Source organism: Echinococcus granulosus (genome assembly GCF_000524195.1).
Source record: "Echinococcus granulosus chromosome Unknown EG_S00020, whole genome shotgun sequence".
NCBI classification, from domain to species: domain Eukaryota; kingdom Metazoa; phylum Platyhelminthes; class Cestoda; order Cyclophyllidea; family Taeniidae; genus Echinococcus; species Echinococcus granulosus.
This window is the reverse complement of record NW_020170400.1, coordinates 842,054-854,105: the sequence shown is the minus strand read 5'-3', so window position 1 is coordinate 854,105 and position 12,052 is coordinate 842,054. Positions and strand designations below refer to the sequence as shown.

The 12,052-nt window shown below is 39.4% G+C and overlaps 1 protein-coding gene across 1 annotated transcript in view; it reads left to right on the top strand. All coding sequences in view use genetic code 11, as the record gives it.

Moving 5' to 3' along the window:
- Window positions 1–1,808: 1,808 nt before the first annotated feature.
- The window catches only part of EGR_03733 (hypothetical protein), a gene marked incomplete at both ends in the record, with an annotated part of 10,916 nt that continues 672 nt past the window's right edge, over window positions 1,809–12,052 (top strand). Inside the window, 10 exons of the mRNA XM_024492982.1 lie at window positions 1,809–1,955; window positions 1,995–2,148; window positions 2,223–2,453; window positions 4,317–4,628; window positions 4,696–4,916; window positions 5,005–5,331; window positions 5,403–5,484; window positions 5,623–5,691; window positions 6,297–6,654; window positions 10,298–10,487. Of these exons, the coding sequence (XP_024352639.1) occupies window positions 1,809–1,955; window positions 1,995–2,148; window positions 2,223–2,453; window positions 4,317–4,628; window positions 4,696–4,916; window positions 5,005–5,331; window positions 5,403–5,484; window positions 5,623–5,691; window positions 6,297–6,654; window positions 10,298–10,487 (2,091 nt within the window). The remainder of the gene's footprint in view (window positions 1,956–1,994; window positions 2,149–2,222; window positions 2,454–4,316; window positions 4,629–4,695; window positions 4,917–5,004; window positions 5,332–5,402; window positions 5,485–5,622; window positions 5,692–6,296; window positions 6,655–10,297; window positions 10,488–12,052) is intronic.

Here is a 12,052-nt window from a genome sequence, read left to right as displayed (position 1 = left end):
GGTATTTGCCAATAATTTTCTAATGTCCTATAAGTGTTTTTTGAATCACTTAAAAGGTGGTATATTTGGGTGCGAAGTAAGCAGTAAAAACGAATTTCGTGATGGGCACGGAGGAGGAATAGTGAACTGAACATGTTTATTGCTACCCAATAAGGCATATCCAGGCCAACTCGTCTGACCATTCCAAGAGCGTGAAAGGAGAAGTGGAAGGGAGGAACACTGATTCTACTACGTATACACATCTGTAGTTTCTCGTCTTACTTCTATTACTTCATCTGTCCTGAATTGTTGAGACTAAAGGAATATACCAAAAGGAAAACTATATAATTGTAAAATATAAATCGTGCCAATGTGGCACTCAGGTCGATCCGGAGATTTTAGTTTTAGAACTTTACGACACTAACGAACAATCTAATGCGAACTCTCGACTAGTGATCAGTAACAAGTGTTTCTATTCTCACATGTAGTCACTAGAGCATGTTCTAATCCAGTTCATTCCAGTATCAGATGACAGCGGTAATTTTCATGAGCTTACGAATGTTCGTGATGAACACAGCTTTCCTCTTGTGAATTTGTTGATGCCTACTTCAGGCAGAGTTTAATGAGATGACTGAACGGGTAGCCGCTCAGTTGTAGGCCTTTGAATGTTGTTAACATCCCAAATATGGGCATGTTACAGTCGGTAGCAATTTTGACCACAGTGGGCCCTATCTTACAACACAAAAAGCATTCCTTTGAGCAAATGGCTGGTCATGAATAATTAGCAGAAAAGAACAATTTCGAATGAACAGTGGAAGTGATCACTCAAGGACACTTGTGTAATACGATGGTGGTTAATCCCTCAGTATTGGTGAGGCGCCACTTTTGAACTTTTGAATTTGCCTTCTTGTACCTCGCTGGGTGGACTGGCCTTCGGGCCATGCCAGTAGCCCAAACACCTCCTCTGTGCTGAATATATATTCTGCACCTAGCATTGTGGCTTCTTCCGTCTTCAGGGAAGTCTCGGGACGCTACACTTGCTTTCAACAAAATTTAACACATGCTGAATACCAAGACTGTTTACGAATTCCATTGTCTCAAAGCTGAAGCTACCCTAGAAGAACTAGTTGAGGGGTAGGATGAGGGTAGAATCTAGGCAGAAGCTGTACAGAAATCAAAAACCCTTTCCTAACTTTCTAAGGGAAAATCCCACTTCAATAATCACCTCTTTAATTCCGTCCCTACCCAAGGAGAATGTAGTTTCGATTCCACATCAGAACTGTTCATTCAACAGATTCTCATTCTAAAGGAGCAGTGCGCTACCTACTGATCAAAGCTGCCAATTGAAAGTTCGCAAGAAAAGACAAAGAGGCTAACAAAACAGGCTTAACTGAATTGTTTGTATAAATGCGCCTCACAACGAAGTTGACTAAGTTAAGTGAACACGATCAAGCCTCTTGAAGCATCTAGAAATGCTGCCAATCATGGTTAAAATTTAAGAGACGAGTAGTTTCGCTTACTCATAAATTTTTTTGCAAGTAAGAGGATACGACAATGATAAAAACAATTATATAGGTAGAAGTTTTGCGTGTCACATTCCGGGATTTTAAATTAGCCCCGAGTAGCTGGTTGCGTAATATTAACGCCTCCACAAGTTTAATTAAGCAGATAATGTAGGGGAGTAAAATTTACGAATTCATTAGAATTTTTAGAACAAGCGGTGTTTTAATCAATGTAGTTTAAATCGCCTATTTATGGGAGGTAATCATATGGTTAGGTGGCGCTGTTCTTGGTGCTCGTGGATTTTTACTAAGTAGTTTGTACTGATTATGGCTTTCTGGAATTTTACACAACATTCATTTCGATATTTTTTGAATCACTTTCTTGGGCCATTTCTTGCTCGTCCGCTGGAATCTAGCCAACTTCAACTACTTGGCGACAAGATTGTTTGTACAGATGTATACCTAAACATTGAGGTATTTTGTTCTCAACCGTGCCAACTGTCCTTATTTTAGAAACTTAATGTCACATTAGCAGAGCAGAATATCCCACTGACCTTATGTGTTGCCTATGTTGGTCAAATTTCCATTCAACTCCAGGGGAAGTTTGAATTTGTTGATTTGGAACTAGTTGTCCAAACGACGCCACACAATTTCTCTCGCCACAGTGGTAAAGTTCGCTTGTTGCAAACACTAATTTTTATTATTTGGTCAAAGCCTCATCCTGTTTGTTCCAACTTCTAGACGGAATGGGTGATTCTCTGCTCTCAAGCGTCACTGCCTTGGCTTTTGCAGCAGCATCTGTTGCTGACGATGGAAGGACAGTTGAACCTCCAGCTGCCGAATCGCAATACGTGGAGAAAATTGTTGAAAAAGTTGACTTATTTGTTCGGAACTTTGGTAAACCTGAATCTGTGGCCTCATCTCTCGTGGACGATGTTGTAATTGATCGAGCGGCTCGTCTGATCGATATTCGTGCGTATTTTATCTTTTGGCTCTTTAGCACACAAAATATCTGGTGCTTTTTAAGTTTTTTTTTGTCGGTGTTGTTTTTCAGCATGTACTTTTAGTACAGACTGTCATGTACTGAAATCCTAAGCCCCTGGCTATGTAACCAGACACAAGCACGTGGCAGTCTGACTTGTTAATTTTCGCTTGATGTTTGTTTATTTAGTTTGGTTACGTAATGAATGGCTTCTTCCCAGTTCATACCTATGTGGCTATGTGGTTCCTGCTAATCGTTAAATAATCCATTCTGTTTACGTGCCCTCGTTTATCCTTTATTGTGCTTATTCTGGATTATTTATGTTTGAATAATCTACTTTTATCGGCCCACATTATTCTATCATAGGGAGGCAAGTTTTGGTCCCTTTGAACTACTCCAGATTATTTTTGGTACTTCTAGTTATTGCCCTTGCCATTTATCGCATGAGATTTATGGTGTACGAGGTCATGTGAAGGACTTTACATGTGCATTTTTTCCTGGTCAAATTTTGATGTTTCTTCGACAATGCATTAATTTATTTCGCTACTCGCGATTGTAAAACAGTGTTTGGCCTGATGACTAGTGACCTAAACCTACCTAGTCGAACCCCCTATGTTACGTATAGGCCATTCAGGCCTCGGGTTTCGGGGGTGGGGACAGAGAAATGACTTGATTTCGGGTTGAGGACTGAGTTATCACTGTCATTCATCATACCTCTCAAAACATCTATGATTCAGCCCTCGGAACTAGCCGTGTGCCGTAAAATATTTTTTTTTTGCTATCTGATTTTCACGGGTAGTCGGAGGACTTAATTTTTTTTCGAAGAGCATTCGTGTTAGTTTTGTAATATCGCTCCTCTGTCTGTTCTAGTGTGGAAATGTTTTGTCAAATGAAAAGTTTCCACGTTTTACTGGAAATTGTCCGATTTTTACCCAGTACTTGGTTTGCTGGTCAATTGTTTGAGCGATGTGTCATCTCAGTAGACGCTCTTGGTATTGTTAGTCACTTAGATAACATGAGCCCTGATGCCCTATAGGAATTGATGCTTCTAAGCGCTCACAGAATCATCCTGATTCCCCAATGATTATTATTTATCATTCAAATCATACGCCTTAGTTTTTGGCGTTAATCGACCTTGACTATTTAATTAAATATACCGGCTCTGGCAGGGATCTTCAGTCTTTACATTAAACTGAATAAGTTGAGAAAGGATTTGAGGTACTTTTTAAGAAGTAATGTTTCTAGAATCTCGTCTGAAATCTTCCTGGTTTTGTGGAGATATATCGTCGCGATTTGGGACTTATCTCTCGTTCTCTAAATTATCACATTGATTTATCCTGTGCTGGAGTTATCGTATAAAAAAAGCAAAAAACCTGCATATTTTGACGAAGTGCGCCATTTGATAAAGGTCAGACTTACAGTCCCTCAGTTAAGTGTGGAATACTACTTTGGTGGATGACTAACTTTTGACATTAGTCGCGTCGACGATGGGTTGAGCTACGTTTGGGAATAGGTGACTTCTCATACCTTGTTGAAAATACGCAGACTCTATTTGACACAAGTGCTGCCTTTTTAATCACTGCTTATTAATTTATCTTGAGTTAAGGTAATTTTGGGAAAATTCATTAGCAGACTTATGAATAACTGTATTTTGTCAGAGAACTAGCCTTGATTGTCGGTTATTTAGTATGTAGCTTGTTGGGGAATAGTTTAAGAAATTTCTCCTCAATAGTACACTTTGTCCAACAAAATGGTCCAATAACCTTAGAGACTTGGGTAGTGAGTTGATTTTGGCGAAGATAATCCTTAAATAACCGCCACAATTTTTTTCCTACTTGCACCTTCGACTACAGTTTTTCTGGGGGCAACGGTGACGTTCCGTGACCTTCGCCTTCGTCTCCAATGTCCACTCACTCTCAACGGAGCTCACAGAGCCTGTGATCTTCGGTTACAATTTCCGATTCTCGAAATTAACAATGCTGAAGGCACAGTTATTGAAAGCATGCAATCTACTACCACAACAGTAACCTTGCCACATCATGGATACGACAGGGAGCGTCCCAAGAAGTTACCAAAGGCAACAACGACAGCAGCTGCTGAACACGCAGAAACTAGAGGAAACCTCTGGTCGTGGTTCTGGTCTAAAACGTGGATTTTTGGGCTGAGTAAGGACTTGACTGCTTAATATGACTGTCACCGAAACGCTTTTACAAAAAAATTCATACGTCTCAGATCCCATGTCTTCTCAACCACTGGCTAACAGAGGCGCCGAAGGGAGCACCGGATCGCCTCCCGTTGCTCGGAAATTGTTTCATTTTGAAGGAGTTACACTTCACTGGGATCTTTGGGACACCAATAGTGGCCAAAATTTTGCTTTTTCATCGTTTTCTACGAAATCCACCTCTGTCTCTCCCTCTCAGTCCAACTCTATTCAAGACAATATTAGCTTAAAGGTGTGTTACTGATATAATTTTAAGTGGACATTTTATTTTGGTTTTGAAGAACATACACCTTGGTGGTGTTTCCGCTATTTTTTATCAGGATGCGTTTTTCTCTGGTCCCGAACCCGAATCCATGGTAGCCTCGGCATGTCTTCTCAGTCTTCCAGGCCCTGATAACTACCTCACCATTCACGTACTCCAGGATTCTACTATCCTGTCGAGGATAATCTCTCGACCATCTCAAATCTCCCGTCCAACACTGGTCGATCTCAATGTCGACCTGGGTCCCCTTGTCGCTTGTCTGTGCCCCAGCCAGATATTTTGGCTTGGTGCTATGGTAACACAGCTTACAGAACTCTTTGAAGCCTACAATACTGTGCAGGAGGCTAGGAAGCAAGTTGAAGAGGACTATGGTCTCAATAACTTGGTACTTAGTGGAGACGGACACTTCATGCTTAATCAACTTTGTGTATATTTACATCTTATTGTGTCTTATAGGGTAACGGTGATCCAAAAACAGGTTCTTTTATTGACCTAGACATCTCCTCAGACGACGCGAGTGTAACATCTCAGTCGGTCGGTGAGTAGGAATACAGGAGTTCAAGACCTATTTTCGTCTTTAAATATCGTCAGATTCAGTAGGGAGCGGCCATATTTACAAAATTTTTGAGAGTGTAATTAAAGGAAGTTGTTGCACCTGGTATTTGTCATTTTTTAGATGGCATTATGTTTCGATCATGCCTGGGAGCTAACAATTTCCCCTTACCCGACGGAGGTAACGATGAAGGTAGGTACTTGCAAAAATAGACTTTTTTATCGCCTTCAGATATAAACTTCCAGCAGTATTTTTCCGCAGTGTGTTGACAACTAGGTCTAATCTTTGGCCACTTACTGCATCCCTGAAATCATTTTCGTAGATGTTATGCGATGTATAAATATGGCGGTAGCTGTTATAAACTGGGAGACAAGTAGTACCAATGACATGAGCAGAGCTTCACGTTACCAACTTGAAGGTCAAATTGTGGAAGACTGAGAAGCCGTGTAATTCAAACGTGCATTACCCCGTCACATACTTCCCCTTTTATTCTATGCACCGTCAGTGGCGCTCCTCTTTGCTTTCATTGCGACTTTTCCATCACAATTTGGTTGGCTCTTTTATAACTATCCAAAAAGTTGGGATGCGAATCACGTAGTGCTTTTCCATTACTATGATGAAATTCGCGCATCTCTTCATAGTTATTATGGGCTAAGACTAGAGGAAATTAACTAATGTTCCACAGCAACCACATTTCGTATGCCACCCGTCATCGTATAGGTCTACGTATTAAACCTATAATGAAAATGCCGCCAATTTTATCGGTCCGCTATTACCGAGGTTCTTTCAACTTTTAGCTCCCTTCTCCACCGATTCACTACCCTTATCTATCTGTGCTCGATGCCGCCTCTTCACATTGACGCTCTTCTACACTGACGAAGCAGCTTCATTTTCTCATTCCTTCGCACCTCGTAGCATCAGCGTTGATAGTAGTGGTCCTGAAGAAAGCTTTTACGAAGCTTTTAGCAGTCCTTTAGATCCTGAACCAGCTCAAGGGGCATTGAGGATCCAGAATGACTTCTTTACCGCTGTAGCTGGGGGTGACAGAAGCGTTTGCGATGCTCTTAATGGCAAACACTCGGCCCCGATCGCGGATTGGCTGGAACATGTGAATTCGAAGTTGGCACATTCGATCCAGGGTAGAAATCATTTACGGTATGTCAAAGTTTTGTTATTTCATTCTTTGTAGACTTATCATGAATGTATGTTACTTGTTACTTTAAAAGACGTCCTATAGCTTAGCAAAAGGGCCGAGAGACCAGTAGTATAAATGTCGTGCTAATTACTGATGTTTTCAAACTAATGTTAACAAGGTACCAAGACTTTACTTCAAAATGTGCAACTTTTTTGCTCAAAAGTGTATTTAGAAATATCGTAAATGTGGTAGTTTTGTGTAAGAAACCAAAGACTTTAAGGTCATGCTAATATGTTAGTAGTGATCATAGATGGAATTCTTTTTACGCTAAAATATTCTAATTTTTTGATAAGAACTTTTTTGCTACTTAGGTTATTTTTCAGTTAACAGTTTGCAAATTAATTAAACTTTATAGTCCTCAAATTCTTGCCTTATTAAATAACTTTGCTTTGAAAAAATGATATTTAGCTTGTATGCCATTCTTGATTTGTCTTACATAATATCTGAACTAGTTTTATTCCTTAAAACACTCCACTTTATGATCTCAAATCTTTTTTAACGAAACAAGAGGGTTCTGTGAATTTCGCTTACTCTGTGTAAGCGAAAAACATCCTCCATGCCGCCTCCGCTCCTGTCTTGTTTCGCATGTTATCATGTGATTGTCTAGCATTAATGAGAGGAAGGGGTGAGGAATATCGCTTGAGTTTTGACAAAATAACATCAGTGGAGGAAAATGGACATCGCCTTGTGGGTAAGTGTGGTGGCGAAGTGTTGCGTAGTCATGTGAGAATAAGAATATTACTTTCTCACGACTGGTTCACTAGTCTTGACTTTTTGCCGACAAATAGTTTTCTGCACACCTTCGAGTTATACCTTATCGACTAGACAGGTCGCAGCCGTTACGGATATCTTGAGTTTTAAACAACTGTGCTTGTAGTCCACCACAAACAGTGTCGCCATCTATCCTGTTGATGAAACGTCGGATCCCTTAGAAATGTGCAGCGAGTAGAAGGCGAGTGGATTGTTTGGGCATAACCGCTGAAATGCTGGTTCACTTAAGAAACGCTCCGATACATAATTTGTCTTTCATCAAAAGTCCATCAGTCAGTCGGTCAGTGAGCGAGCAATGTAGAATGAATGGCATGATTGGATTGAAAGTTGTGAAGGACAGCAAATTGGCAGCCCTTGAAGTTTATTGTCTGTCATCCATTGTTGATGTGTGTGGGAGGAGCACATTTACTTAGTACCCTATGAGACTTCCTCTCCTAGTTGATGGGAATTTGCTGTTTTTTGTCATCACTCTTGTTAATCATTACTGAACGTTGTTCTTGTCGCAACAATTCCCAATTATTCTAGCCAGTTGTGACGTACTTCCTTGCCACTATCAAGAATTGATGCTTTTTCTGTCCGTAATGCAGTATTTTCATGTTAATCATCACAAAAATCCATTTTCAAATCTCTCCTGGGTGGTAAAGTCTCTCAGTTTTCAAATTAGGGAGGAGCTACACTCTACGGCGCGAGGGTGATCAAAATAAACAGTTCTGCTTTGATGGACTGATACACAGCTGTGCTTAACGATTCAGGAATTGTAAAAAAACTGCACGCGTTTTACCAGTAGCCAAAGGTTACAAGTCAGTGGAGAGATAAATGGAAAATCATGTGAATCCTTTTTTGAGGTATTTTTAGTATGAAAGACTTCCCATGCTCGTTCAAAACATTTTTATAGTTTACCTTTTGGAGCAGCTTATTACTTCGTTTGGAAAGCAAGTCTCACTTCACCATGAAGTATCACAATCCTCCATTTCAGGATCTAACAGTAAAGTACACTCGTATCATCACGATGCCTCGATAAGATTGGACCTTTTACTTCCTCATTTTTGTTTATTTTAGTTCTTTTTAATTTTGTAACTAGATTTTTTTCCAGTTCCATTATCTAACGGTGTTGTTTCACATTTTTTATACCACCATTTTTATTGAAAAGACTACCCTTCTGCCTGTTATTCGACCTGCAGAGGGAATGAGAGTCTACACTTAGGTTATGCTACCAAGGGGTTTGCATGAATCGGAAACGCTGTCATTTTTTTTATCTGAAACTCACCAATCATATTTTATAAATTTTGAGGCTTTTTTGTGAGGAAAAGGCTATTCCAATTTGCACCTTTCATTTTCTCACTTTTGGAAAAATTATTCCGACTAGCTTTTGTAGCCGAATCACGCCTCTGTTCTAACCTAGTTTTCTCTTCCTATCCATCCATGTTTTATTTTGAGGTGTAATATTTACACTTCTTTGGATGTTGTTTTTATTGTACTTTTTCAAATAGCCTCTATTTGGAATCAAATCTGCACGAACTGCGTAACTGTTCATGGACGGCGCTAGTTTTTATGTGGCACAAAAGTTGTGTATTTTTTTGAAAATAAAACACCAAATATTTTTGACCTTTAACAGATTCAAAATGACTGATTTCGCCAGTTGAACTACCTCTAGTGGACAAATGGGACTGTGTATTACTTTATATCTTGATTTGATTGAATTTTCCTCCACAGAAAAGCTTACTTCAAAATCCACGCCGTGGTATTTTCGCTTTACTGAATTCCCTTTACACGCGTGAATATCGTGTTCCCATCAAAATCCATGTGCCATTCGTTGAGTATACCTAGAGAATCGTATTTCAGCACTTTGCTCAGAAAATTCGTCTTTGTTTTCCAGAAATTCGCGTTTTGTTGGAATTGGTTTCGTCGAAATACCACTGAAATTTGTTTGTGAGTAATGGTTTGAGTGAAAAGATACAGAGCGTCAAGGCGGTGGGAGATAATTTAGGTGGGCTGCAAACGACTGCTAATGATGAATTCATCCACTCATCCATCCATCCATCCCGAACTAAGCATGAATTTATGGCAGTGCAGATAGCATCTCGGAAGATATCAATGAAAGAACGCTCACAGACCGGTGGTCGATAATTTGAGTACGCAAGTTCATTCTCTGGGCGACTCTAGTTCCGGGTGTCTCAGGCGGCAAATTTGGGCAAGCTATGTCTGCTTTACAAAAAAGCAGTGAAATTTGCTCATAATCTACGCGCCAAAAGTAATTATACAGCAAAAGTAGAAGAATATTTTGAGGTAGAGAGTTGGTGTGTTTTTAAAATATCGTCTTGAACTTTTTTGTTGTTAGAAATAATCATCGGTTGCTAATCATGCTATGTGACCTCTACTTCTGTTTGGCAGGCCTGACTACTCTCGTTATTCAACTATAAAAGAGTGAAGGTAACTGTTAAATTTGATTTGTAATTGGGTTTTTATGGATGGAAAGCGTACGTGTTCTTGCTGTTTGTCTTCTTTGTGTCTGAAAAGGATCGTACTGATGTAGCATTTTCGGAGTGCTCCGGGGGTGCAGTCGACCACGATCATGATCACAAAGAATGCCGATTTTTTGAACTGACTTGTGAATAACGTTTAAATTGATTATAGAAATGTTTGGGGTTTGTATTTCTAATTTCATAATCTAGGTGGTGGAACAGTCACCTTGAGTTTGTTTCGATTCGACCATATGAAGGCAGGTCGGAAATGTCTCTTTGACATTGGATCCGGGCCCCACTGTCAATTTACTCTATTATGCCTTTTTTGATACGAACTCAACTCATTTGTTATTAACTGCTTCTCTTTTAGCCTCTCTATGGGACACTGTGAGTTGGAAATAAACCCTGAACTCAACCAAAGGATAAAAAAAGATAAAGACACAGAAAGTGCGAAAATTTTCCCATCTCAAGGATCGCTAATAGGTCAAGTAGAGGGTCTCCTTCTCAGTGAATGCCTTTTCTCCCAAGACGAATTAACTTCTTCACTGCAGATTGTTAACGTAAGTTCTATTTTTTCTCGTTTTCGACCCCGCTTGACCCTTTCCTGTGTTCATATTTAAGGTGGTGAAGACAGTAATCTAGTCTGACAAGCTGATAGCCTCTGGAGTTTGGTGATAAGGTAATCACTTGAATTGAAGTTCGTGAGCTAATTATGTCCGAGGGGTGCTCAGATTACTTAACTTCGTTTGTAAATTTCCAAAATGGCTTCACTAGTTTATTAGATGGAGACCGTAGTGAATATTTAACCACAACCCTAAGGAATGAAGAGATTCTTAAATTCGTTTGCAAAAGGACTAAATAGGGATGTTTGATCTGCCTCGAGTCTTGGTAAATGTAATTTCAGTGGGCATTAGAGTTCAGTTGATGCAAGGAGCCATAATTCGGATTTGTGAAAAAAATGGTTGTTTCTTCTCTCCTCACATATGGAAAAAAGTTCCCACTTAGATCATGAGTTATTTTTTATGTGATTCAATGGACACACGCAAATACAATTTCTGACAGTTTTTCCCAATCCCATTAACGATTTAACAAGAAAGTGCCAAAAGTCTGTTATTTTAAGAAAATTTTTAATTTGAAGGTAGAATTGTTTGCCTTTGTCTTTGCGATTAGTCTTCTTTTTGTTTTTTTTTAAGATTAACCTTTTTAAAATTAACTTAATCTCACTTCATTGATCTACCACTTCTCAGAGCGTCGTTTGCAATTTTTTCCTGTAGAAAAGGTAAAGTTAACTGACTTGACAATTCTGTCATAAAATTTGATTCTTTATGTGGATTTTAATTTTGCTTATAACAGCTGTCCTGTAGTGTCTATCCCCTTGAAATGCAAAGCCGGGAAAAAGCAGGTGCAAAAGTTCTACCATAAACTGAGACTGCCGTGTCCTTTTGGCATTTGCGAAATATCCGTATAAGATTGCATGTTTATGGGGTTTTTTTGGTTAGTGGACGAGAACTAATTTTATTTGTTTTTGTCCGTTTTTTTTAAAAAGGCACGAAGATGTGAATTTTATTGAGGCATCATTTAATATCCAATAGAGGTAACCCTGCGGATTGGTGATTTTTCGCTGGAAGGGGCTTAGATATCATTCCTGATAAGAGTTCGCCCTTTAAATACGAGGGGCTAATGTGCAGTTTGGTGTCCAACAATCGAAAATTTCCTATGCAAAGATGAACTGTCATCATTTTTCATACGAGATGTAAGGAGGCGATAAATTTGATAATTCCTTTTTACAGGGATTTTTGGTGAATTCATGTGCCTTTCTTTTCCATTTTTTGTGAACTATCAGTCCCACGGAATACCTCGATAACGGTTTTCTGATCTGCTTGTTAAAAGGAGCAATGGCACAAATTTGTAACCCTTTTTCCCGTAATTAGACAGTTTGTAAAACCGTTTTTAGTGAAAAAGGAAGATGTTCTGGGAAATCGTACATATTAGGTAAAGCATAAGTGCAAATCCAGCAGTTTCTTTATTATTCTTTCCTTTTTGTGATCCAGAAAAGGGTTACTTCTTACATTCCTTGTGGCTGTGGCTGTAGCCGATTGGATGCCGGTTTCGTTTTATCGCCTTC